Raw genomic sequence first — 27,176 nt, 5'->3', positions numbered from 1 at the left:
CCCGGGGCCTGATAGTCTGAATCCCAGAGTACTTAAGGAGGTAGCCCTAGAAATAGTGGATGCATTGGTGATCATTTTCCAACAGTCTATCACCTCTGGATCGGTTCCTATGGACTGGAGGGTAACTAATGTAACACCACTTTTTAAGAAAGGAGGGAGACCGGTTAGCCTGACATCAGTAGTGGGGAAAATGTTGGAATCAATTATTAAAGATGAAATAGCAGCACATTTGGAAAGCAGTGATGGAATCGGTCCAAGTCAGTATGGATTTATGACAGGGAAATCACGCTTGACAAATCTTCTGGAATTTTTTGAGGATGTAACTGGCAGAGTGGACAAAGGGAGAACCAGTGAATGTGGTGTATTTGGACTTTCAAAAGGCTTTTGACAAAGTCCCACACAAGAGATTGGTGTGCAAAATTAAAGCACATGGTATTGGGGGTAATGTACTGACGCGGATAGAGAACTGGTTGGCAGACAGGAAGCAGAGAGTCGGGATAAACGGGTCCGTTTCAGAATGGCAGGCAGTGACTAGTGGGGTACCGCAGGGCTCAGCGCTGGGACCCCAGCTATTTACAATATACATTAATGATTTGGATGAGGGAATTGAGTGTAATATCTCCAAGCTGCAGATGACAGTAAGCTGGGTGGCAGTGTGAGCTGTGAGGAGGACGCTAAAAGGCTGCAGGGTGACTTGGACAGGTTAGGTGAGTGGGAAAACGCGTGGCAGATGCAGTATAATGTGGATAAATGTGAGGTTATCCACTTTGATGGTAAAAACACGAAGGCAGAATATTATCTGAATGGCGGCAGATTAGGAAAAAGGGAGGTGCAGCGAGACCTGGGTGTCATGGTACATCAGTCATTGAAAGTTGGCATGCAGGTTCAGCAGGCGGTGAAGAAGGCAAATGGTATGTTGACCTTCATAGCTAGTGGATTTGAGTATAGGAGCAGGGAGGTCTTACTGCAGTTGTACAGGGCCTTAGTGAGGACTCACCTGGAATATTGTGTTCAGTTTTGGTCTCCTAATCTGAGGAAGGACGTTCTTGCTATTGGAGGGAGTGCACCGAAGGTTTACCAGACTGATTCCCGGGATGGCAGGACAGACATATGAGGAGAGACTGGATCGACTGGGCCTTTATGTGATATGATCCTCCTGTACCATGTGGGAACTCAGGGACACTTCCGGTGTCCCTGACGACTACATTTGCGGGAAGTGTATCCGCCTCCAGCTCCTGACGGTCCGCGTTGCAGAATTGGAGCTAAGGGTGGATTTACTCTGGAGCATCCACGATGCTGAGAATGACGTGAGTAGCACGTGTAGCGAGTTGGTCTTACCGCAGGTGAAGGGTCCACAGTCAGATAGGGAATGGAAGACCAGCAGGAAGAGCAGTGCAAGGAAGGTAGTGCAGGGGTCCCCTGCGGTCATCCCCCTGCAAAACAGATACACCGCTTTGACGACTGTTGTGGGGGATGACTCATCAGGGGAGGGCAGCAGCAGCCAAGTTCATGGCACCGTGGCTGGCTCTGCTGCACAGGAGGGCAGGAAAAAGAGTGGGAGAGCGATAGTGATAGGGGATTCAATTGTAAGGGGAATAGATAGGCATTTCTGCGGCCGCAACCGAGACTCCAGGATGGTATGTTGCCTCCCTGGTGCAAGGGTCAAGGATGTCTCGGAGCGGGTGCAGGACATTCTAAAAAGGGAGGGTGAACGGCCAGTTGTCGTGGTGCACATTGGTACCAACGATATAGGTAAAGAAAGGGATGAGGTCCTATGAGACGAGTTTAAAGAGCTAGGAGCTAAATTAAAACGTAGGACCTCAAAAGTAGTAATCTCGGGATTGCTACCAGTACCACAAGCTAGTCAGAGTAGGAATCGCAGGATAGCTCAGATGAATACGTGGCTTGAGCAGTGGTGCAGCAGGGAGGGATTCAAATTCCTGGGGCATTGGAACTGCTTCTGGGGGAGGTGGGACCAGCACAAACCGGACGGTCTGCACCTGGGCAGGACCGGAACCAATGTCCTTGGGAGAGTGTTTGCTAGTGCTGTTGCGGAGGAGTTAAACTAATATGGCAGGGGGATGGGAACCAATGCAGGGAGACAGAGGGAAACAAAATGGAGACAAAAGCAAAAGACAGAAAGGAGATGAGTAAAAGTGGAGGGCAGAGAAACCCAAGGCAAAAAACAAAAAGGGCCACTGTACAGCAAAATTCTTAAGGGTCAAAGTGTAATAAAAAGGCAAGCATGAAAGCTCGGTGCTTCAATGCAAGGAATATTCGGAACCCAGGAGAGGGCTCTGAACTAGTTAGAGTGGGTGGGAGCTCAGATGAACAGGACCCCAAGAAAGAGTGCAAAAGGCAGGAGGCAACAGAGCAGATTAGCACTGGGGTAAGTGTAAACCACAAGGTGATAGGAAGGGACAATATGTATGAATATAAAGGGGCTGCAGAGGGGTCAAAACTAAAAATCATGGTTTAAAAACTAGTATTAAAGCACTCTACCTAAACGCAAGCAGCATTCAAAATAAAGTAAATGAGTTGACGGCACAAATCATTACAAATGGGTATGATTTGGTGGCCATTACAGAAACGTGGTTGCAGGGGGGGCCAAGACTAGGAATTAAACAAACAGGGGTATCTGACAATTCGGAAAGATAGACAAGAAGGGAAAGGAGGTGGGGTAGCTCTGTTAATAAAGGATGATATCAGGACAGTTGTGAGAGATGATATTGGCTCGAATGAACAAAATGTTGCGTCATTGTGGGTGGAGATTAGAGATAGTAAGGAGAAAAAGTCACTGGTGGGCGTGGTTTATAGGCCCCCCAAGTAATAACTTCACGGTGGGGCGGGCAATAATCAAGGGAATAATGGAGGCATGTGAAAAAGGAACGGCAGTAAGCATGGGGGATTTTAACCGACATATCGATTGGTCAAATCAAAATCGCACGGGGTAGCCTTGAGGAGGAATTCATAGAATGCATACGGGGTTGTTTCTTAGAACAGTATGTTACAGAACCTACAAGGGAGCAAGCTATCTTAGATCTGGTCCTGTGTAATGAGACAGGAATAATAAACGATCTCCGAGTAAAAGATCCTCTCAGAATGAGTGATCACAGTATGGTTGAATTTGTAATACAGATTGAGGGTGAGGAAGTAGTGTCTCAAACGAGCGTACTATGCTTAAACAAAGGGGACTACAGTGGGATGAGGGCAGAGTTGGCTAAAGACTGGAAACACAGACTAAATGGTGGCACAATTGAGGAACAGTGGAGGACTTTTAAGGAGCTCTTTCATAGTGTTCAACAAAAATATATTCCAGTGAAAAAGGGCGGTAAGAGAAGGGATAACCAGCCGTGGATAACCAAGGAAATAAAGGAGAGTATCAAATTAAAAACCAATGCGTACAAGATGGCCAAGGTTAGTGGGAAACTATAAGATTGGGAAAATTTTAAACGACAACAAAGAATGACTAAGAAAGCAATAAAGAAAGGAAAGATAGATTACGAAAGTAAACTTGCGCAAAATATAAAAACAGATAGTAAAAGCTTTTACCGATATATAAAACGGAAAAGAGTGACTAAAGTAAATATTGGTCCCTTAGAAGATGAGAAGGGGGATTTAATAATGGGAAATGTGGAAATGGCTGAGACCTTAAACAATTATTTTGCTTCGGTCTTCACAATGGAAGACACAAAAAATTGCTGGTCACGGGAATGTAGGAAGGGAGGACCTTGAGATAATCACGATCACTAGGGGGGGTAGTGTGGACAGGCTAATGGGACTCAAGGTAAACAAGTCCCCTGGTCCTGATGAAATGCATCCCAGGGTATTAAAAGAGATGGCGGAGGTTATAGCAGATGCATTCATTATAATCTACCAAAATTCTCTGGATTCTGGGGAGGTACCAGCGGATTGGAAAGCAGCTAATGTAACGCCTGTTTAAAAAAGGGGGCAGACAAAAGGCAGGTAACTATAGGCCGGTTAGTTTAACATCTGTAGTGGGGAAAATGCTTGAAGCTATCATTAAGGATGAAATAGCGGGACATCTAGATAGGAATAGTGCAATCAAGCAGACGCAACATGGATTCATGAAGGGGAAATCATGTTTGACTAATTTACTGGAATTCTTTGAGGATATAATGAGCATGGTGGATAGAGGTGTACCGATGGATGTGGTGTATTTAGATTTCCAAAAGACATTCGATAAGGTGCCACACAAAAGGTTACTGCAGAAGATAAAGGTACGCGGAGTCAGAGAAAATGTATTAGCATGGATCGAGAATTGGCTGGCTAACAGAAAGCAGAGAGTCGGGATAAATGGGTTATTTTCGGGTTGGAAATCGGTGGTTAGTGGTGTGCCACAGGGATCGGTGCTGGGACCACAACTGTTTACTATATACATAGATGACCTGGAAAAGGGGACAGAGTACAGTGTAACAAAATTTGCAGATGACACAAAGATTAGTGGGAAAGCGGGTTGTGTAGAGGACACAGAGAGGCTGCAAAGAGATTTAGATAGGTTAAGCGAATGGGCTAAGGTTTGGCAGATGGAATACAATGTTGGAAAATGTGAGGTCATCCACCTTGGAAAAAAACCCAATAAAAGCGAATATTATTTGAATGGGGAGAAATTACAACCTGCTGCGGTGCAGAGGGACCTGGGGGTCTTTGTGCATGAATCCCAAAAAGTTAGTTTGCAGCTGCAGTAGGTAATCAGGAAGGCGAATGGAATGTTGGCCTTCATTGCGAGAGGGATGGAGTACAAAAGCAGGGAGGTCCTGCTGCAATTGTATAGGGTATTGGTGAGGCCGCACCTGGAGTACTGCGTGCAGTTTTGGTCACCTTACTTAAGGAAGGATATACTAGCTTTGGAGGGGGTGCAGAGACGATTCACTAGGTTGATTCCGGAGATGAGGGGGTTACCTTATGATGATAGATTGAGTAGACTGGGTCTTTACTCGCTGGAGTTCAGAAGGATGAGGGGTGATCTTATAGAAACATTTAAAATAATGAAAGGGATAGACAAGATAGAGGCAGAGAGGTTGTTTCCACTGGTCGGGGAGACTAGAACTAGGGGGCACAGCCTCAAAATACGGGGGAGCCAATTTAAAACCGAGTTGAGAAGGAATTTCTTCTCCCAGAGGGTTGTGAATCTGTGGAATTCTCTGCCCAAGGAAGCAGTTGAGGCTAGCTCATTGAATGTATTCAAATCACAGATAGATAGATTTTTAACCAATAAGGGAATTAAGGGTTATGGGGAGCGGGCGGGTAAGTGGAGCTGAGTCCACGGCCAGATCAGCCATGATCTTGTTGAATGGCGGAGCAGGCTCGAGAAGCTAGATGGCCTACTCCTGTTCCTAATTCTTATGTTCTTATGTTTATTCACTGGAGTTTAGAAGGATGAGAGGAGATCTCATAGAAACATATAAAATTCTGATGGGACTGGACAGGTTAGAAGCAGGAAGAATGTTCCCGATGTTGGGGAAGTCCAGAACCAGGGGACACAGACTTAGGATAAGGGGTAAGCCATTTAGGACTGAGATGAGGAGAAACTTCTTCACTGAGAGAGTTGTTAACCTGTGGAATTCCCTACCGCAGAGTGTTGTAGATGCCAGTTCATTGGATATATTCAAGAGAGAGTTAGACAAGACCCTCACGGCTAAAGGGATCAAGGGGTATGGAGAGAAAGCAGGAAAGGGGTACTGAAGTGAATGATCAGCCATGATCTTATTGAATGGCGGTGCAGGCTCGAAGGGCCGAATGGCCTGCTCCTGCACCTATTTTCTATGTTTCGATGTGTCATTAACTCTGCCATCAGAGCACGCGCCGCAACGGACACTTCCCGGAAGGTAAATTCACCTTAAAAAGTCTCCTGGCCGCCTGTCGGTGCCAACGACAGGTTTTTGGGTCCGTACCCTGTACTTGCTCAAGAACACCAGCGGCCTTTAAAAGCGTGTTGCGTGTAGCAACGTTCTTGTCACCGAGATTTTTTTCTGACTTTTCCAAAACTTTGCCAGTTGTTTTGTTCATAGCAGCATTGAGTGACAGTGGGCTAGGATCCTCAATCTTGACAACAGAAAGCCGTGATTCTGGAGGCTCTGCTTGCGGAGAACTAAATGGGGTCAGTGCTGGCAACGGAATACCTCCTGCATATTGTTTGCGGCAGGGAGGCATGCAGGAGAAGCCAGTGCTAACGGCTGCAGAGTTAGCGGGCAAGGAATGCAGCACACATGGCTGCCGAACATGCAGAAGGCCATGGAAAAGGCGACAGACGTGAACCCAGAGAGATAACCCAGGAAAGACCTCAGGAAGGGCTTGCTGTCAGGAGGAGGGTCAGGTACGCTGATCCCCTGCACCAGATAGTGGGCGAGATGGACAGAAGGCAGGATGCACAGGTGGCAGATGCTTGCCCGCAGCAGGCTGTAGAGGGTGAGGATCAACACAAGCAGGAGGGAGAAGGCAATGAGGTACCTACCATAGGAAGACGCCAACACAGACGTGGGGTCAGAAGGCCCTATCGTCAAAGGGTCTACAGGCAGCAATTCTCATACATGGACCTGACAAATGACCAATGTCTCCGGAGACTGCAATACCGGAAACACATCGTGATGGAGTTTAGCAATCTCCTGCAGCCAGACCTCCAGCCTCAAATAAGGTTGAGGGCAGCTCTGACCGTCGCATCCAAGGTGACCAAAGCACTCAATTTCTATGCGACTGGATCTTTTTAAGCAGCAACAGCAGACACCTCGAACAGTTCCCAGTTCGCTGCACATAGCTCTATCCATCAAGTGACAAACGCTCTCTATAAGAGGAGGAGGGACTACATATCCTTCCTGATGAGCAGGGAGAAGCAGTCGGCAAACCGGATTCGTGAGGATTGCAGGCTTCCCGAGGATTCAGGGCGTCACAGACTGCATCCATATCGCATTGAAGGCACCACAGATCTTCAGAAACCGCAAGGGATTCCACTCTCTCAATGTCCAGCTGCTGTGTGACCACAACTGCAAAATCATGACAGTTGATGCCCAGTATTCTGGCAGCAGCCACGATGCTTTCATCCTGTGCCAGACCAGTGTGCCAGGTGTCTTTGCTGAGCCAAACCAAGATTGCACTTGGCTGCTGACTCCCCTTCACAACCCCAGGACTGCTGCACAGCAAGCCTACAATGATTCTCATTCAGCCACCAGGTGCATAATTGAGCAGACCATCGGAATCCTTAAACAGAGGTTCTGATGCCTGGATCGCTCAGGAGGAGTGTTGCAGTATTCGCCTGAGCGGGTCTCCGTATTCGTGGTCGTCTGCTGCATGCTTCACAGCCTGGCAATCATGAGGGCACAACCGTTGGAAGACGAGGCAGCAGTACCACCTGAGGAGGAGGACACAGGAGGAGGAGGATGCACAGGAGGAGGACCAGGATGCAGGTCGGCGGCCACGCAGGAGACGGCGTCGCCATTTGGACCCAGCAAGGAAAGTCCTAAACCGTCCATTGCTGCTTGTTTCCGCTGAGTTCATGTGCACTTTAGCCTTCATCTGTGCACCTCCACGGCCTGTTGCCCAGAGTGCATGAGAGCATTCTGAGCATCCAGAGCAGCAGCCATCCTCTCCAAAGCAGCACTCAGACATTCGTTCCCTTGCGCCTGTGCTGTAATGGCAGCTGTCACAACTGGATCCACACGGTCACTCTGGAAGTCTACCATCATTTGCACACTGACAATGATGGGCTCCATGGTGTTCACAATGCGGGAGGCGGACTCCTCCACACTCCTGACCACTTGCTACAGGCTGTCAGCAACCTTTGCATTGCCCCCAATGTCTGGGAATGCATGGCCTGCACCATTCTTTCATAAGCCCCAACATCGATGGGTTCGTCTGAGTCCTCTACAGCAGAACTCGTGTGCGAACTCGCCCCTCGGAGAGATGGCACCTGAGGTTGTCTTTGCCCTTGACCATGCTGTAGCCCGCTAGGCCCCGGTGCATCACCCATTTCAGACCCCTCTGCCAAATCTAACTGTCCTGACCGTGTACTCCCAGAATCTGAGTTGGCGTGTGCAAGTGTAGGAAGCAATGACGCAGTGCTACCAGCAGTGTCCTCCTCATCCTCATCGGACATGTCGGCAATATCTGGTATGGGCTCAAGGGTGTCCTTCTGACTTTGACTCCCAGTCGCCTCAAGGGTGTCCTCCTGACTTTGGCACTCAGTCGCCTCAAGGGTTTTGCTCTCGCTGTGACTCACACTCGGGGTCTCATCTGCAATCACAAATGGCACAAGGTGTCCCGTGAGGGTGAGGTAGAGCATTGCACCATTCAGCCAGAAACTTGCACACAATCATAAGCAATTGCCTGGTAGGCATTTGGACTTTCTGGAAGAGATAGCATTAAAGGAAGGTCTTCACTTACCGTTGCAGCCCCCGGCAGGATCCACATGACCAGCAGCCACAGGGAAGGCAACATGTGGGCCCACTAGCCGCTGCACCTTTCTTCAATATGAGTGAGCTGCTGGATATCTGGCTCGCCCCCACCAGCCCTCTGTTGCTCTAAATGGTTGTGAGATACCTTGGTCTGAAAAGCAAAAAAGGATGGCTGAGTAGTAGTGTCATGAGACCTCGGTAATTAGTGCAGTGTGGGTCCATTACATGCAGGTGTCACTATGACATGAAAGAGAGCCTCCTTTGCGAGTACACACGCATACAGGCCTCACCAATCAAATGGTGCTTCAGTGACTATATAGTGAAGGTGGGAAATAAGAGGTGAAGGAGACGCTCGCAGTTGGAAGGTGAGGAGTTGGTTGAACATGTACTCACTTTCATCAGTCGAATGATGATGTTCAGCCTTTTGCGGCATTGGGTGGCGGTGTGGTCATGAATGGATGTCCCGATACCACCACAGCTATCTTTTTCCAGGCACTCACAAAGGCGGTGCGAGTCGGTCTGCCTGTGTTGGGATACAGAATGCGCCTCCTTTCCTCCACAGCCTGGATCAGGGTCTCAAGTTCGACATCAGAAAAGCGACTGGCCCTCCTGAGATCTCTGGCATTAGCCATAACTTCGCAAGCAACAGAGACAAACTCAGTGCTCAGGGCCTAGCTGCAAACCCTGCCCTTTAAGAGGGCCAGGGAGCAGCTGGCTCGTTAGGAGTAAATTGGCAACAGCTGAATTTCACGGCCCAATTGGCCACTCCGCACCTACACCAATGCAAACAGCCCATTCCCGCCACCAATACCACACCGCTCCTTTTCTCCAGCAAAAATTTTCCTCTAATGGCCGCTGCATTCATTACGGCGATAAGCGAAATGGCAAAAAGCGGTAGGTGCGCCTCGTTTAGGGCGGTGGGCAATTTTGGCCCCTCGGTCTTTGGCCCCTCAACTACATCATCCTACTCCAGTGCTGTAATAGTTTCTTCGATCAATACTGCCACCCTCCCGGCCCTTTCATTTTCCATCCATTTCTTTCCTGAATGCTTTACAGCTAGGAATATTACGTTCCAATCCTCCCTTTTTTTGAGCCAGATTTTTGATATTACCACTGTTTCAAAGTCCCATGCGTCGACTTATGCCTGTAGCTCACCTACCTTATTTACCACATTCCGTGCATTAACATACATGCATTCCAAACGCATCTTATATTGCTTCCCTCCTATTTCTGAACTATTCTTTACTCTAGTGCTATTTCCCTCTCCCAGTTCTCTGTGCATCTTGATTATCCTCTCTAAGGTTTCATCCTGGCGCTCACTCCCTGCCAGATTAGCTTAAACCTGCCCCCATAGTACTAGTTAACTCGCAAAGGCATCGGTCCCAGCTCTGTTGAGGCGCAACCAATCCACTTTAAATAGGTCACTCCTGCCACAGGACTGGTCTCAATGCCCCCCCTCCTGCACCATTTTTCCAGTCATGCATTAATCTGTGTCATTCTGTAAATTCCAGCTGCCACTCTGTTCAGCAAGCCATTCTGTTTAGCAGATACTCAGAGCTCAGTGCGCACAGCCTGTTTAGGCCCACACACACCCACAAAAAAAAAAATGGTCACTTGGACAAATACCAGATGGCTGCTAGCATCTGTGGAACCATACACTCAACACAGATGGAGAAAATGGAAACAAGTCAATAAGTTTAGTGTTACTGGATGCTCAGAACACATTTACACTTATTCAAGGCCCGGGTCATAAGGGATTCTTTAATCTGTAACCTGCATTTCTGAGATGTGTAAATTTCACAGGTGTTTATTAGCACAATAATAAATATAAAAGACTTGAGCCATGCAAATGACAATAAAGATTCATATTGAATTTGACGATAAATAAAATAGGCATTTCATCTTATGTGTTGCAAGGGTGAAAACTACTCACTACTACTTGGCTGATCTGCAAAAGTCACCTTCCGTCCATCCCAGCATTTTTCAACTGGCTGTAATGTTAAAACAAAAACATAAATACAAAATACTAGTTTTACAAAAAATTGATCAAATCTAAAATACAAAACTTAAATGTATAATAACATATTTCATAATCAATTTGTTTTATTTCCTTAACATTTAAATAAAATGTGTGAAATTAAGATTCAAGTGTACCTTTTCCTGTGGATTTTGAGTAGGGATCGATGCTTTATAACCAAGCTGCAGCAACATGGCTTCTGCAGCATTCCTCTTTGCAACTTTCTTGTTTGGACCTGTTCCTGTAGCCATCTCAATGCCTACCTTGACCTAAAGGAACAACACAACAATTATTCATGTAATTGTTCGAAAACTTCAAATCCACAATTGAATGATCTATTTAGTTGCCATTATATGCATTCACAAAGCCAAAAATAACATATGATTAGTCATTACAAATAGATGTCCATTGAGGCATCAACATGTTATTTTTTTTTCTAAACAGGTAAGCATTTTCAAATCAATAAGTGAGCAGAAAGAATAATCCATTCAGAACTTTCTTCAAAACTCATTAAAATCCTTTTGACAAGAAAGTGTGGTTGCAGGTGGCTTTATTAGATGTTTACAAAGAACCCTAGCTGTGATAAGAAAAGATCTTACAGATGAATGAAAGTAATTTTAAAATTAAATACTTCATTCAAAGAAGACTAAAAGCTTTAGTTTATTTTCCTTTTCAACACGTTCTGCGCTGCCTCTTGCTGCTCAAGCTTTCAAGGTAATATCTCTGTTGGATAGAAGAAAATCCTGTCGAACACTGAACTGTTTGCATCAGAGAGAGCTTTATTCTGCATTTAATTATACTTTACAAAAAAATCTTATTCGCAAAATTGTCTACCTTGTAGGATTGTTTCGTTATTAGATACAATGCATCATCCACACACTGCAGTTGAGTCAAGCTAATCAATTTTCTGGGGAAACACCATGATGGATGCACCCACCAGTGATTGATGTTGGTAATGCATTAATGTCAGGCAATGTTGACCCACATAATACAGGTTGAACGTCTCTGGTCCGGGACTCTCTGGTCCAGAAACATCCATGGTTCGGCATTAATTTGCGGAACTGCTGCTTTGCGTGGGTGGCGAAATACATGAAAAAGCAAAATACATGAGGCAAGCTAAGCTGCAAGATTGGTTCAAGAAGATAGCCCAGAAGAGCAGTGATCAGCACTCTAAAGTTACCGGTAAGCCTAGGCTAGGCGTATGCTTATGTAGGGTATATCGGTAGTCATATACTGACCTCCAGTGGTTCGGAAAATTCTCCGGTTCGGCACTGGTCAGGTCCCAAGGGTGCCGGACCACAGAGGTCCAACCTGTATTGCTAATCTGGTGTGGTATAAAAGCCCTGCATGCGTGTGAAAATGGAAGTAAATTTTGACTTGTAGCACAATAACAGAAAAAAATACTTTCTCTACTTCTCATAAGGCCCGATGGGAATGTTGAGTGGGATGTGGGTAACCTTAACTTTTCACTACCTGTAGCCTATCCTACTGGTGTGTTGGGCAATCGGGAACAGAAAATGGACCAGAATTCTGTTCAATCCATCTCCACCCACTTTACACCAATAGGAAGCCTCTAATTGAAGTGATCAGTAAGAGCACTAATGGGATGGATGGGAAACAGGACAGGCTGCATAAAAACATTTGTGATCAGCAGCCCCAGTATTCTGACACTATACATCTCCAGACTGAGGTGATTAGACTTCACTTTGGTAGACAATTAGTGCACTTGGCCACCCTTATTCCCAAAGTAAGCTGGAACAGACTTGATAGCATTGCATTGCAAAGATATGTGAATGCCTGACGAACTGTAATGTTGGGTACTTATGTGTCATGTTTTGAGTGCCACTACTTGAAAGAAGGCATGCCAATGCAATCAACAGCCAGCACACTCGGATTCATTTAATCCAAGATACTACCAAACATACTTGAAAGCTTCAGCACATTTACCTGGCATTGACCATGGGTGAGGGTCTTTCTGGGTCACCTTTGAGATACACACACAGCTCAGTCATCGAATGTAGGGACATTTGTAATTAACATGCAGCATAGGGCTGGCACATTCAATTATGGTAATGGTCAGTTATAATTCTTATGATCTGGAATGTGCTCGCTGAAAGGGTGGTGGAAACAGCATCAATAGTAATTTTCAAAAGGGAATTGGATAGATACCTTTAAAATAAAAATATGCGGGGCTATGGGGAATGAGCAGGGGAAGTGAGACGAAATGGATAGCTCTCAGAGACATAAATGGCTGAATGGCATCCTTCTGTGATGTAAGATTCTATGGGCTAGAATTTCCTAACAACTCGCCAGCGCCTGATTGCCCCCCAAAAAGAAAAAAATCCACCCAGTGAAAAGAAATGGGCATTGTACCCTGATTCTCGGTGAAAAAGGTGAATTTTGGGTCGATTGGGCGGTTCTTAAAGAAAATGTGTGATAATCAATAAATTTACGAAAAATTTACCCCAAGGCTGCGGGTTGGGCCTAGGAGGAGAAAAACACAAAATATTTTTTCAAAAAACATAACATAAAAAAATCATAAAAACATTCTCAGGTCTCTTTTAACTTAAATCACAACATAATTTTTAAATAATTAGTTTAAAACCAATTACTTACTTTTTTCTTGAAGACATACTCATCTACCGCCCAACTCCGCTAACTCTCATGGGCGTTTTTTTTTAATACTTACCTACAGGTCACCACTGACCCAAATATCACGCCATGGTGATCTGTGGACAGTGCACGCCGACGGTGTGCACGCCCCTCGGTTTGCTCCCCAGCGGTACTTCGAAACCGCCGGCGTAACTCAGCTAGCCAATTTCTCACTGACCCAGTTTTTGCCCAAAACGGCCAATACCTCCGAAAACCAGGCGGTAAGCCACTGAAAATTCTAGCCCTATGATTCTATGCTGGGAAACATAGTTCCAGCTCTTTGTAGGCATGCTGCAGTGTTGACCTACTGGCATGTTGTCCTGAAGTGGCACAGAGAGCAATCCTCCCCTCAAGCAACACCATCAACACCATAGGCAGTCCCTCGAAATCGAGGAAGACTTGCTTCCACTTTAAAAGTGAGTTCTTAGGTGACTGACCAATCCAATATGGGAATTACAGTCTCTGTTACAGGTGGGACAGTCGTTGAAGGAAAGGGTGGGTGGGAAGATTGGTTTGCCGCACACTCCTTCCGCTGCCTGTGCTTGCTTTCTGCATGCTCTCGGCGACGAGACTCGAGGTGCTCAGCGCCCTCCTGGATGCTCTTTCTCCACTTAGGGTGGTCTTTGGCCAGGGATTCCCAGGTGTCAGTGAGGATGTTGCATTTTATCAAGGAGGCTTTGAGGGTGTCCTTGAAACATTTGCTCTGCCCACCTGGGGCTTGCTTGCCGTGTAGGAGTTCTGAGTAGAGCGCTTGCTTTGGAAGTCCTGCGTCAGGCATGCGGACAATGTGTCTGCCCAACAGAGCTGGTCGAGTGTGGTCAGTGCTTCGATGCTGGGAATGTTGGCTTGATCGAGAACACTGACGTTGGTGCGTCTGTCCTCCCAGGTGATTTGCAGGATCTTGCGGAGACATCGTTTGTGGTATTTCTCTGGCGATTTGAGGTGTCTACTGTATATGGTCCACGTCTCTGAGCAATACAGGAGGGCAGGTATCACCACAGCCCTGTAGACCATGAGCTTAGTGCCAGATTTAAGGTCCTGATCTTCAAACGTTCTCTTCCTCAGGTAGTCGAAGGCTGCGCTGGCACACTGGAGGCGGTGTTGAACCTCGTCGTCGAGAAAAAGGTTAGTAAAGACAAACGTAAGTCCCCTGCAGTCAGAATCAGGGGAAATCATAACGGGGAACAAAGAAATGGCAGACCAATTGAACAAGTACTTTGGTTCGGTATTCACTAAGGAGGACACAAACAACCTTCCGGATATAAAAGGGGTCAGAGGGTCTAGTAAGAAGGAGGAACTGAGGGAAATCCTTATTAGTCGGGAAATTGTGTTGGGGAAATTGATGGGATTGAAGGCCGATAAATCCCCAGGGCCTGATGGACTGCATCCCAGAGTACTTAAGGAGGTGGCCTTGGAAATAGCGGATGCATTGACAGTCATTTTCCAACATATATTCAAAAAGGAGTTAGATGTAGTCCTTACTACTAGGGGGATCAAGGGGTATGGCGAAAAAGCAGGAATGGGGTACTGAAGTTGCATGTTCAGCCATGAACTCATTGAATGGCGGTGCAGGCTAGAAGGGCCGAATGGCCGACTCCTGCACCTATTTTCTATGTTTCTATGTTTAACATTCCATAGACTCTGGATCAGTTCCTATCGAGTGGAGGGTAGCCAATGTAACCCGACTTTTTTTCAAAAAAGGGAAAGAGAAAACAGGGAATTATAGACCGGTCAGCCTGACATCAGTAGTGGGTAAAATGATGGAATCAATTATTAAGGATGTCATAGCAGCGCATTTGGAAAGAGGTGACATGATAGGTCCAAGTCAGCATGGATTTGTGAAAGGGAAATCATGCTTGACAAATCTTCTGGAATTTTTTGAGGCTGTTTCCAGTAGAGTGGACAAGGGAGAACCAGTTGATGTGGTATATTTGGACTTTCAGAAGGCTTTCGACAAGGTCCCACACAAGAGATTAATGTGCAAAGTTAAAGCACATGGGATTGGGGGAAGTGTGCTGACATGATTGAGAACTGGTTGTCAGACAGGAAGCAAAGAGTAGGAGTAAATGGGTACTTTTCAGAATGGCAGGCAGTGACTAGTGGGGTACCGCAAGGTTCTGTGCTGGGGCCCCAGCTGTTTACATTGTACATTAATGATTTGGACGAGGGGATTAAATGTAGTATCTCCAAATTTGCAGATGACACTAAGTTGGGTGGCAGTGTGAGCTGCGAGGAGGATGCTATGAAGCTGCAGAGTGACTTGGATAGGTTAGGTGAGTGGGCAAATGCATGGCAGATGAAGTATAATGTGGATAAATGTGAGGTTATCCACTTTGGTGGTAAAACCAGAGAGACAGACTATTATCTGAATGGTGACAGATTAGGAAAAGGGAAGGTGCAACGAGACCTGGGTGTCATGGTACATCAGTCATTGAAGGTTGGCATGCAGGTACAGCAGGCGGTTAAGAAAGCAAATGGCATGTTGGCCTTCATAGCGAGGGGATTTGAGTACAGGAGCAGGGAGGTGTTGCTACAGTTGTACAGGGCCTTGGTGAGGCCACACCTGGAGTATTGTGTACAGTTTTGGTCTCCTAACTTGAGGAAGGACATTCTTGCTATTGAGGGAGTGCAGCGAAGGTTCACCAGACTGATTCCCGGGATGGCGGGACTGACATATCAAGAAAGACTGGATCAACTGGGCTTGTATTCACTGGAGTTCAGAAGAATGAGAGGGGATCTCATAGAAACGTTTAAAATTCTGACGGGTTTAGACAGGTTAGATGCAGGAAGAATGTTCCCAATGTTGGGGAAGTCCAGAACCAGGGGTCACAGTCTAAGGATAAGGGGTAAGCCATTTAGGACCGAGATGAGGAGAAACTTCTTCACCCAGAGAGTGGTGAACCTGTGGAATTCTCTACTACAGAAAGCTGTTGAGGCCAATTCACTAAATATATTCAAAAAGGAGTTAGATGAAGTCCTTACTACTAGGGGGATCAAGGGGTATGGCGAGAAAGCAGGAATGGGGTACTGAAGTTGCATGTTCAGCCATGAACTCATTGAATGGCAGTGCAGGCTAGAAGGGCCGAATGGCCTACTCCTGCACCTATTTTCTTTGTTTCTATGTCTGCCCTTGCTGATAATAGGCTCCTGATGTATGGAAAGTGGTCCACGTTATCCAGGGCCGCGCCATGGATCTTGATGACTGGTGGGCAGTGCTGTGTGATGGGGTCAGGTTGGCGGAGGACCTTTGTCTTACGGATGTTTAGTGTAAGGCCCACGCTTTCGTATGCCTCAGTGAAGATGTTGACTATGACTTGGAGTTCAGTCTCTGTATGTGCGCAGACGCAAGCGTCGTCTGTGTACTGTAGCTTGATGACAGAGGGTGGGACGGTCTTGGACCTGGAGATGACGAAGGTTGAACAAGTTCCCACTGGTTCTGTAGTTTCATTCCACTCCAGCGGAGAGCTTGTTGAGTGTGAGGTGGAGCATTGCAGCAAGGAAGATCGAGAAGAGGGTTGGCGCGATGATGCAGCCCTGCTTGACCCCAGTCCAGACGTGGGTTGGGTCTGTGGTGGATCCATTGGTCAGGATCACGGCTTGCATGTCATCGTGGAGCAGGCGGAGGATGGCGACAAACATTTGGGGGCAGCCGAAACGGAGGAGGACGCTCCATAGTCCCTCGCGGTTAACAGTGTCAAAGGCCTTTGTAAGGTCAAAGAAAGCCATGTACAAGTGTTTGTGCTTTTCCCTGCATTTCTCTTGCAGTTGTCGCGCCGTAAAGATCATGTCCGCTTTGCCCCGTAGTGGACGAAATCCGCACTGTGACTCCGGGAGGAGCTCCTCAACCACAGGGAGAAGACAGTTGAGGAAGATTCTAGCGCTGACTTTCCCAGTGGCTGATAACAGGGAGATTCCTCTGTAGTTACCGAAGTCGGACTTGTCCCCTTTTTTAAAGATGGTCACAATTACTGCATCTCTGAGATCTCCCGGCATGCTCTCCTCCTTCCAGATGAGAGAGATGAGGTCATGCACGTGTGCCAATAGTGCCTCTCCGCCATACTTTAGTGCCTCAGCGGGGATTCCATCCGCTCCCATTGCCTTGTTGTTCTTGAGCTGACGGATGGCCTTTCCTACCTTGTGCAGGGCTGTGTTTTGCTGAGATGGTGGCGGGTAGCACGCTGCGGGATGGAGTCGAGGACACTCGAGTCAAAGGCAGAGTCTCGATTGAGGAGATCTTCGAAGTGCTCCTTCCAGCCGGTCCTGACAGCCTCGGTGTCCTTGATGAGTGTCTCCCTGTTCTTGGCCAGCAGTGGGGTGGGATCTTGGGTGCTTGGGCCGTAGGTGGCCTTGACTGTGGTGAAGAATCCTCGCACATCATGGCTGTCGGCCAGCTGCTGAATCTCCTGTGCTTTCTCCACCCACAATCTATTCTTTAGGTCGCGGGTTTTTTGTTGGGCCTCGGTCTTAAGCCGTCTGTAGAGCTGCTTTGCTGCTCCCGAGTTGGGTTGTTGTTTTAGGTTCAGAAATGGCCCTGCGCTTGCAATTTATTAGTTCTTGGATCTCCTGGTCATTCTCATCAAACCAGTCCTGGTGTTTCCTGGTTGAGTGATTAAATGTCTCTTCACAGGTACTGGTTAAGGTGGCCTGGAGGGCAGACCAACGCTTTGGGCATTCTGCATCTCGGGGTCATCAAGGGTTGCCAGGTTAGCAGTAAGGTGCTGGCTGTATAGGGCTCTCTTAGCTGGGTCCTTGAGTGCCCCGGCATTGATTTTTTTGCAGCACTGCTTTTGCTGCCGTTGCCACTTTGGGGCTATATTGGTGTTGATGATGGGACAGATTAGGTGGTGGTCCATCCAGCAGTCGTCAGCTTCTGTCATGGCGCGAGTGATTCGCACATCCTTGCGATCCCTGGCTCGAACTATGACATAGTCGAGCAGGTGCCAATGTTTGGAGCGAGGGTGTTGCCACGATGCCTTGTCCCTCTGGCAGAACAAGGTGTTAGTTATGACAAAGGCGTGCTCTAGGCATTTTGTCAGGAGCAGGATACCGTTGGAGTTGGTTTTCCCTACCCCCTCTCTGCCGATCATGCCTCTTCAGAGGGCTATGTCTTTGCCGACCTGGCATTGAAGTCGCCGAAAAGGATCAGTTTGTCGTCCGAAGGGACATGGGACAAGGATTGTTCGAGGCTGGAGTAAAAGCCCTCTTTGGCCTCATCTGTTGCATCGAGTGTTGGGGCGTACGCACTGATAACTGTGGTGCACTGGTTCCGAGATAGGGTGAGTCAGAAAGTCATGAGACGTTTTCTAATCCTGCAGGGGGAGTCTCTGAGGCGGTCAACCAGCTCGTTCTTGATAGCGAAACCAACTCCGTGGAGGCGGCGTTCTTCCTCTGGTTTCCTTTTCCAGAAGAAGGTGTAATCTCCACCTTGTTCCTTGAGCTGGCCTTCCCCTACCTGCCCAATCTCGCTTAGTCGACATTGAAGCGTCTAAGTTCCCGGGCAACTATGGCGGTGCGACGTTCCAGTCTGTCACTGTTGGAGTTGTCCACGAGGGTCCTGACGTTCCAGGTCCTGAACTTCATTTTGAAGGGTGGAAGATGCCTGTGCGTGACTTCTTTTAACGTGGGGTGGCCGTTGCATACCGGCTACCATAGCTGAGCAAGGTCTTGGTCCAGTGGTAAGGGGGTACAAGACTGGAGACGAGGCACTGCTATATGAGCCTAATTGCCTACTGTGAGATGCGGGCCGTAAGCTCGGCGTTGAGCAGCGCCCTTCGGTGAGATGGTAAGAGATCCGAGGCCTGGCTGAGGACAGGCATTGGGAAGGTCAGAGGTCCATTTTGTGGAAGGAGAGGTCAGAGTGACCACAGCCATTGTGCACACCACGTGCTCGACAGAGACTCCGCCGGTGAGTGGGGCCAATGGCTGGGGGGAGGCCAGGACCTCGTTAGAGGAAGGGAGGCCAGGACGTCGCCAATGGATGAAGGCCAGGTCATCAGCGATCGATGGATGAAGGCCAGGACATCGCCGATGGATGGAGGCCCGAACATTGCCGATGGATGAAGGCCAGGGCGTCGATGATAGGTGAAAACCCAAGCGTCGTTGATGAATGGAGGCCCGAGTGTCGCCGATTGATGAAGGCCCAGACGTCGTCGGAGGGAAGGCTCACATGTGAGGTAGGCCCAAACCTGTGTTTAAAGCTAGTCGGAGGCTCTCCACCGTTGAGATCGCCGGGGGTCGGTTGGAGCAGCTGAGTCGTCCATGGGGAGCGAGAAGCGAGGGTCCAACTGGAGGGACGGCAGCGGGGAGGTCAGCTTTGAAGGTCGAGGTTGGGGGGGTGGGGGATGGGCAGTGGGCCCTTGTAGCATGGGATTTTAGGGTTTTAGGGGTAAGTAGATTAGTTTGGGGGTCGGAGTTAGGACCAGAGGGGGTTTAGACAATGAGGAGGGGTGGTGGGTGGGGGGAGATTTGAGGGAGAGAGAGGTGGAAGATGGCATCAGATGGTCAGATGAAGGCTTGTTCGGGGAGAGATCCCTTGAGAGCAGCTATCCTATCCACCATCTTGTAACATGCTTCACCACCAGCAACACCACCACTTCAGTTAACGAACAGGGGGTTGGATGCTTGGCTGCTCTTCCATTTGCCTGCAAACACAGGCCTGCATCCTCGGTTTCCTTTCCTTTTCATCTGTCGCTTCTTAGTCCACTCTCTTTTAAGCTTTCACAAAGGCTGCCGATATACTGAGATGCCTCCTGAGCCTTTGCAAAAGCTTTCAGATTTTCTGACACACCCATTCAAGTGCCCTCTTTTCTTTAAATTTAATTTACATGAAATTCTGCCACTTGAATCATTAGCATGCTCTCTGCAAATCTGCACTGGCAGCTATGATTATGAACTGGCCTTAGAAAATTGGGCGCAAACAGCACATTTCCATTTGAGTCTTTTTAAAATCCATCACAAATAATTTTGGTCTAAACCGAGCCCCCATTGTGGAAAATCTAGGCTGATGTGTAGAGGAAAAATGAAAACAAGGTCGGTAATATTTATTTCTTCTTACTTCAGCATCCTTCACAAAGCTTCGAAGCTAATCCAGATGTATTTAGTATGAGGAGGAGGGAGAAGTTTACAAAGGATATACTGTATAGAAACAAGCCATTCCGCACAACCTGTCCATGCTCCACTCGAGCCTCCTCCCGTCTTTCCTCATCTAAATCTATCTGCATAACCCTCTATTCCCTTCTCCCTTTTGTGCTTGTCTAATCTCCCCTTAAATGCATCTATACTATTCGCTTCAACCACTCCCTCTGGTAGCAAGTTCCACATTCTCATCACTCTGTGGGTAACGACTGTTCTTCTGAATTCCCTATTGGATTTGTTGGTGACTATCTTATATTGATGGCCTCTAGTTATGCTCTTCCACACAAGTGGAAACATTCTCTCTGTATCTACTCTATCAAAACTTTTCATAATTTTAAAGACCTCTATTAGGTCACCCCTCAGCCTTCTTTTTTCAAGAGAAAAGAAACCCAGCCTGTTCATCCTTTCCTGATATGTATACCCTCGTATTTCTAGTATCATCCCTGTAAATCTTCTCTGCTCCAGTGCCTCTATATCCTTTTCTATAATATGAAGACGAGAACTGTACGCAGTACTCCAAGTGTGTTCTAGCCCAGGTTTAGCATAACTTCCCTACTTTTCAATTCTTTACCTCTAGAAATAAACCCGAGCGCTTGGTTTGCTTTTTTTATGGCCTTGCTAACCTGTGTCGCAACTTTTGTGTATTCGTACTCCGAGATCCCTTTGTTCCTCTATCCCACCTCCTCCAACTAATAAGTGACCTCCCTATTCTTCCTACTAAAATGTATTTATCTGTGTTGAACTTCATGTGCCAATTATATGCCAATTCTGCAAGTTTATGAATATCCTCCTGTAATTTGTTGCAGTCCTCCTCAGTATTGACTATTGCCCCCAATTTGGTTTCATCCGCCAATTTAGAAATTGTGTTTTTGATTCCAAAGTCTAAATCGTTAATATAAATTGTGAACAGCAGTGGTCCCAGCACTGGTCCTTGTGGAACACTACAATCCACCTGCCATTGTGAATAGCTACCTTTTACCCCTACTCTCTGCTTTCTGTCTTGAAGCCTGCTAGCTATCCATTCTGCTTCTTGTTCCCTGACTCCAGATTCTCTGACCTTGTTCATCAGTCTATTATGGGGTACCTTATCGAAGGCCTTTTGAAAATTTAGATAAATTACATCTACTGCATTACCAGTCTACTCTCTCTGTTACCTCTTCAAAAAATTCAATGAGATTGGTCAAGTAAGACTTTCCCTTTTGAAATCCATGCTGACTATTCATTATTAAATTTTTGGTTTCTAGATGTTCTTCTATTTTCTCCTTTAGAAGGGATTCCATTATTTTTCTTACCACCGACGTTAAGCTGACTGGTCTATAATTGCCTGGACATGTTGTATCTCCCTTCTTAAACATAGGTATTACATTAGCTATCCGCCAGTCCTCTGGCACTGCACCCTTCTTTAACGAGTTATTAAATATGTGTAGTAATGCCTGTGCTATCGCTTCCCTAGCTTTTTTTTGTAAAAAGTGTGGATGGGGTCCCCTGAAGGTTTTCCAGTGTTTTTTTTTAATTTTGGGAAATTTAAATTTTATCTGTTCCCCACATCCCCCCCTCCCCCCCGGCCTCCCTGGGCCCGACTCAATCCTCGGCGATACTTTGCCGAGGATTGCATTTGTTGCCAAGATTGGAAGCTCCTGCCCAGATTCATGGCATAAGTCTTTTTTTCGCCGTCAGGCGGTCTTCCAGGACTTCTTCATGAAAGTTCCACCCTAAAGTACAGTCAGGATCTCAGCGACCCTTTGGGCGGCACTTGGACGGAACTTAGCTTCTACCAAGTTCCGGGCCTATATCTTTCATCCATATGGATTCTATTTTTGTCTTGCTGATAGCTGCGTTACTTTTTTCGACTGCCATTATATTATCCCGAATATATACAGCTACTCCACCTCCCCCTTTTCCATCTCTATCTTTTCTAAATATGGTACATCCTGCAACGTTTAATTCCCAGTCCTGATTTTAGTCCACTGTTTTATTACGGACACTGCATGCATTGTTGTACAGACAGTTTAACTCATTTTTAACAGGATTTCCTCCGTTCTATAACTCTATTTATTCCCTTGCCATCAATGTCCTCCCTTACTTTATTCTTTCCTATGCTCTCTTTTCCTGTTTTGTTTATATTTAGGTAGATCCCTCCTCCCATCTTACTCGGTTAAAGCCTTTGCCAGCTACCTATTTACCCTTCCCGCTAGACACAGGTCCCATCTCGGTTCAGGTAGAACACATCCCATCAGTACAGCTCCTTCCTGTCCCAGAACTGGTGCCAGTGTCCCGTGAAAAGGATCCCCTCTTCCCACACCAACTCTTTAGCCACTTTGCAGAGAAGCAGATACCCAACTATCCATGATAGTCTATCAAGATACCTGCTCCCTCAACCCTATCCTCACCAAACTGATGATCCAACTTCCCATCTTGACCCCCATGTTAGCTGATATTGTGAACAGTTCGCTCTCCTCCATTACTGTCCACCTCGTCCGCCTCCCCTTCACATCACCCACCTCCTCAAAAAACCTACCCTTGACCACTCCATCCTTGCAAACTACCATCCCATCTCCAACCTCCCTTTCCTCTCCAGTAATGTCATCTCCCAAATCGTGCCAATCTTTCCCAGAACGTCATACGTCATTTCAGTGGTAAAATGGATGTTAAATGGGCGTTATGCATGCAAACAAAATGCAAAACCTAGTCCCTGGTCTTGGTTGAGAAGATCCTCAAAGTGCTCCTTCCAGTGGGCACTGACTGCCTCTCTGTCTTGATGATCACCTCTCTGTTCTTGGCTCTGTGGAATAGGACCTTGAGTGCTTAGGACGTAGGTGGACTTGACTGCGCCAAAAATTCCACGCACGTCGTGATTGTCGGCTAGTTGCTGGACATGCAAGCCGTGATTCTTAACAACGGATCCACCACAGACCCAATACAAGTGCAGACCGGGGTCAAGCAAGGCTGTGTCATCACACCAACGCTCTTCTCAATCTTCCTCATTGCAATGCTTCATCTCAATCTTAACAAGCTCCCCGCTTGAGTGGAGTTAATCTACAGAACAAACAGAAAATTGTTCAACTTCTGACACCTCCAGTCCAGATCTGAGGTTGCTCCAGCCTCTGTCATTGAATTACAATATGCTGATGATGCTTGCGTTTGTGCCACTCGGAGTCCGAATTCCAAACCATCGTTGACACCTTCTCTGAAGCGTACGAGAATCTGGGCCTCACATTAAACATCAATAAGACAAAGGTCATCTACCAACCTGCCCCCGCCACACAGCACTGCTCCCCGGTTATCAAGATCCACGATGAGAACTTGGACAACGTGGACCACTTCCCATACCCTGGGAGCCTACTATCAGCAAGCGCAAACATCAATGACGAAGTTCAACAACGCCTTCAATGTGCCAGTGCAGCCTTCTGCTGCCTGAGAAAAAGTGTTCGAAGACCAGGATCTCAAACCCGGCACCAAGCTCATGGTAACACAGGACTACATGCATGCTAAAAAGCGGAAGCAGCATGCTATATAGACAATGCTATGTAATCCCACAACCAATGGATTAGATTAAAGCTCTGCAGTCCTGCCACATCCAGTCATGAATGGTGGTGGACCATTAAACAACTAACGAGAGGAGGAGGCTCCATGAATATCCCCATCCTCAATGATGGCGGAGCCCAGCATGTGTGTGCAAAAGACAAGGCTGAAGCGTTTACAATGATCTTCAGCCAGAAGTGCCAAGTGGATGATCCATATCGGCCTCCTCCTGAGGTCCCCACCATCACAGAAGCCAGTCTTCAGCCAATTCGATTCACTTCACATATCATCAAGAAACGGCTGAGCGCACTGGATACAGCAAAGGCTATGGGCACCGACAACATCCAGGCTATTGTGCTGAAGACATGTGCTCCAGAACTAGCCAAGCCTCTAACCAAGCTGTTCCAGTACAGCTACAACACTGGCATCTATCCGACAATGTGGAAAACTACCCAAGTATGTCCTGTCCACAAAAAGCAGGACAAATACAAACCGGCCAATTAGCGCCCCATCAGTCTACTCTCAATCATCAATAAAGTGATGGAAGGTGTCATCAACAGTGCTATCATGCGAACACTCGGCTCCAAACCTCATTACAGCCTTGGTCTAAACATGGACAAACGAGCTGAATTCCAGGGGCGAGGTGAAAATGACTGCCCTTGACATCAAGGCAGCATTTGACCGAGTGCAGCATCATGGAGCCCTAGTAAAATTGAAGTCAATGGGAATCAGGGAAAATTCTCCACTGGCTGGAGTCATACCTAACACAAAGGAAGATGGTTGTGGTGGTTGGAGGTCAATCATCACAGCCCCAGGGGTTCCTCAGGTCAGTGTCCGAGGCCCAACCATCTTCAGTTGCATCATCAATGACCTTCCCTCCATGATAAGGTCAAAAGTGGGAAACATAGAAACATAGAAAATAGGTGCAGGAGTAAGCCATTCGGCCCTTCGAGCCTGCACCACCATTCAATAACATCATGGCTGATCATTCCCTCAGTACCCCTTTCCTGCTTTCTCTCCATACCCCTTGATCCCCTTAGCCGTAAGGACCATATCTAACTCCCTCTTGAATATATCCAATGAACTGGCATCAACAACTCTCTGCGGTCGGGAATTCCACAGGTTAACAACTCTCTGAGTGAACAAGTTGCTCCTCATCTCAGTCCTAAATGGCCTACCCCTTATCCTAAGACTGTGTCCCCTAGTTCTGGACTTCCCCAACATCGGGAACATCCTACCCGCATTTAACCTGTCCCGTCCTGTCAGAATCTTCGATGTTTCTCTGAGATCCCCTCTCATCCTTCGAAACTCCAATGTATAAAGGCCCAGTTGATCCAGTCTCTCCTCATATGTCAGTCCTGCCATTCCGGGAATCAGTCTGGTGAACCTTCGGTGCACTCCCTCAATAACAAGAACATCCTTCCTCAGATTAGGAGACCAAAACTGAATACAATATTCCAGGTGAGGCCTCACTAAGGCCCTGTGCAACTGCAGTAAGACCTCCCTGCTCCTATACTCAAATCCCCTAGCTATGAAGGTCAACGTACCATTTGCCTTCTTCACTGCCTGCTGTAACTGCATGCTAACTTTCAATGACTGATGAACCATGACACCCAGGTCTCGTTGCACCCCCCCATTTCCTAATCTGTCGCCATTCAGATAATATTATGTCTTTGTGTTTTTGCCCCCAAAGTGGATAACCTCACATTTATCCACATTATACTGCATCTGCCATGCATTTGCCCACTCACCTAACCTGTCCAAGTCACCCTGCAGCCTCCTAGTATCCCCCTCACAGCTCAGACCACCACCCAGTTTAGTGTTATCTTCAAACTTGGAGATATTACACTCAATTCCTTCATCCAAATCATTAATGTATATTGTAAAGAGTTGGGGTCCCAGCACTGAGCCCTGCGGCACTCCACTAGTCACTGCCTGCCATTCTGAAAAGGACCCGTTTATCCCGACTCTCTGCTTCCTGTCTGCCAACCAGTTCTCTATCCACGTCAGTATATTACCCCCAATACCATGTGCTTTGATTTTGCACACCAATCTCTTGTGTGGGACCTTGTCAAAAGCCTTTTGAAAGTCCAAATACACCACATCCACTGGTTCTCCCTTGTCCACTCTACTAGTTACATCCTCAAAAAACTCCAGAAGATTTATCAAGCATGATTTCCCCTTCATAAATCAATGCTGACTTGGACCGATCCTGTCACTGCTTTCCAATGCACTGCTATTTCATCCTTAATAATTGATCCAACATTTTCCCCACTACTGATGTCAGGCTAACCGGTCTATAATTACCCGCTTTCTCTCTCCCTCCCTTTTTAAAAAGTGGTGTTACATTAGCTACCCTCCAGTCCATAGGAACTGATCCAGAGTCGATAGACTGTTGGAAAATGATCACCAATGCATCCACTATTTCTAGGGCCACTTCCTTAAGTACTCTGGGATGCAGACTATCAGGCCCCGGGGATTTAGCGGCCTTCAATCCCATCAATTTCTCGAACACAATTTTACGCCTAATAAGGATATCCTTCAGTTCCTCCTTCTCACTAGACCCTCAGTCCCCTTGTACTTCCGGAAGGTTATTTGTGTCTTCCTTCGTGAAGACAGAACCAAAGTATTTGTTCAATTGGTCTGCCATTTCTTTGTTCTCCATTATAAATTCACATGAATCCGACTGCAAGGGACCTATGTTTGTCTTCACTAATCTTTTTCTCTTCACATATCTATAGAAGCTTTTGCTGTCAGTTTTTATGTTCCCAGCAAGCTTCTTCTCATACTCTATTTACCCCCTCCTAATTAAACCCTTTGTCCTCCTCTACTGAATTCGAAATTTCTCCCAGTCCTCAGGTTTGTTGCTTTTTCTGGCCAATTTATATGCCTCTTCCTTGGATTTAACACTATCCTTAATTTTCCTTGTTAGCACGGTTTAGCCACCTTCCCCATTTTATTTTTACTCCAGACAGGGATGTACAATTGCTGAAGTTCATCCATGTGATCTTTAAACATTTGCCGTTGCTTATCCACCGTCAACCCTTTAAGTATAATTTGCCAGTCTATTCTAACCAATTCACGCCTCAAACCATCAAAGTTACCTTTCCTTACGTTCAGGACCCTAGTTTTTGAATTAACTGTGTCACTCTCCATCTTAATAAAGAATTCTACCATGTTATGGTCACTCTTCCCCAAGGGGCCTCGCACATCAAGATTACTAATTAGTCTTTTCTCACCCAGTCTAGGATGGCAAGCTCCCTAGTTGGTTCCTCAACATATTAGTCTCGAAAACCATCCCTAATACACTCCAGGAAATCCTCCTCCACCGCATTGCTACCAGTTTGGTTAGCCCAATCAATATGTAGATTAAAGTCACCCATGATAACTGCTGTACCTTTCTTGCATGCATCCCTAATTTCTTGTTTGATGCTGTCCCCAAC

The 27,176-nt window shown here is 46.8% G+C and overlaps 1 protein-coding gene across 4 annotated transcripts in view; it reads right to left on the bottom strand.

Annotated features, from left to right (window-relative positions):
- Positions 1-27,176, bottom strand: part of stau2 (staufen double-stranded RNA binding protein 2) — a 675,620-nt gene that overhangs the window by 261,646 nt on the left and 386,798 nt on the right. For all 4 annotated transcript variants that reach the window (XM_070891170.1, XM_070891163.1, XM_070891177.1 and 1 more), the window contains 2 exons: positions 10,563-10,694; positions 10,342-10,399 (listed from right to left, as the gene is read on the bottom strand). In XM_070891170.1, coding sequence (XP_070747271.1) covers positions 10,342-10,399; positions 10,563-10,694 — 190 coding nt within the window. The remainder of the gene's footprint in view (positions 1-10,341; positions 10,400-10,562; positions 10,695-27,176) is intronic.

The sequence above is a fragment of the Pristiophorus japonicus genome, chromosome 1 (assembly GCF_044704955.1).
Source record: "Pristiophorus japonicus isolate sPriJap1 chromosome 1, sPriJap1.hap1, whole genome shotgun sequence".
Classification (NCBI taxonomy): domain Eukaryota; kingdom Metazoa; phylum Chordata; class Chondrichthyes; family Pristiophoridae; genus Pristiophorus; species Pristiophorus japonicus.
Note: the sequence above shows the minus strand (reverse complement) of the source record. Positions and strands in the feature narration are given on the sequence as shown.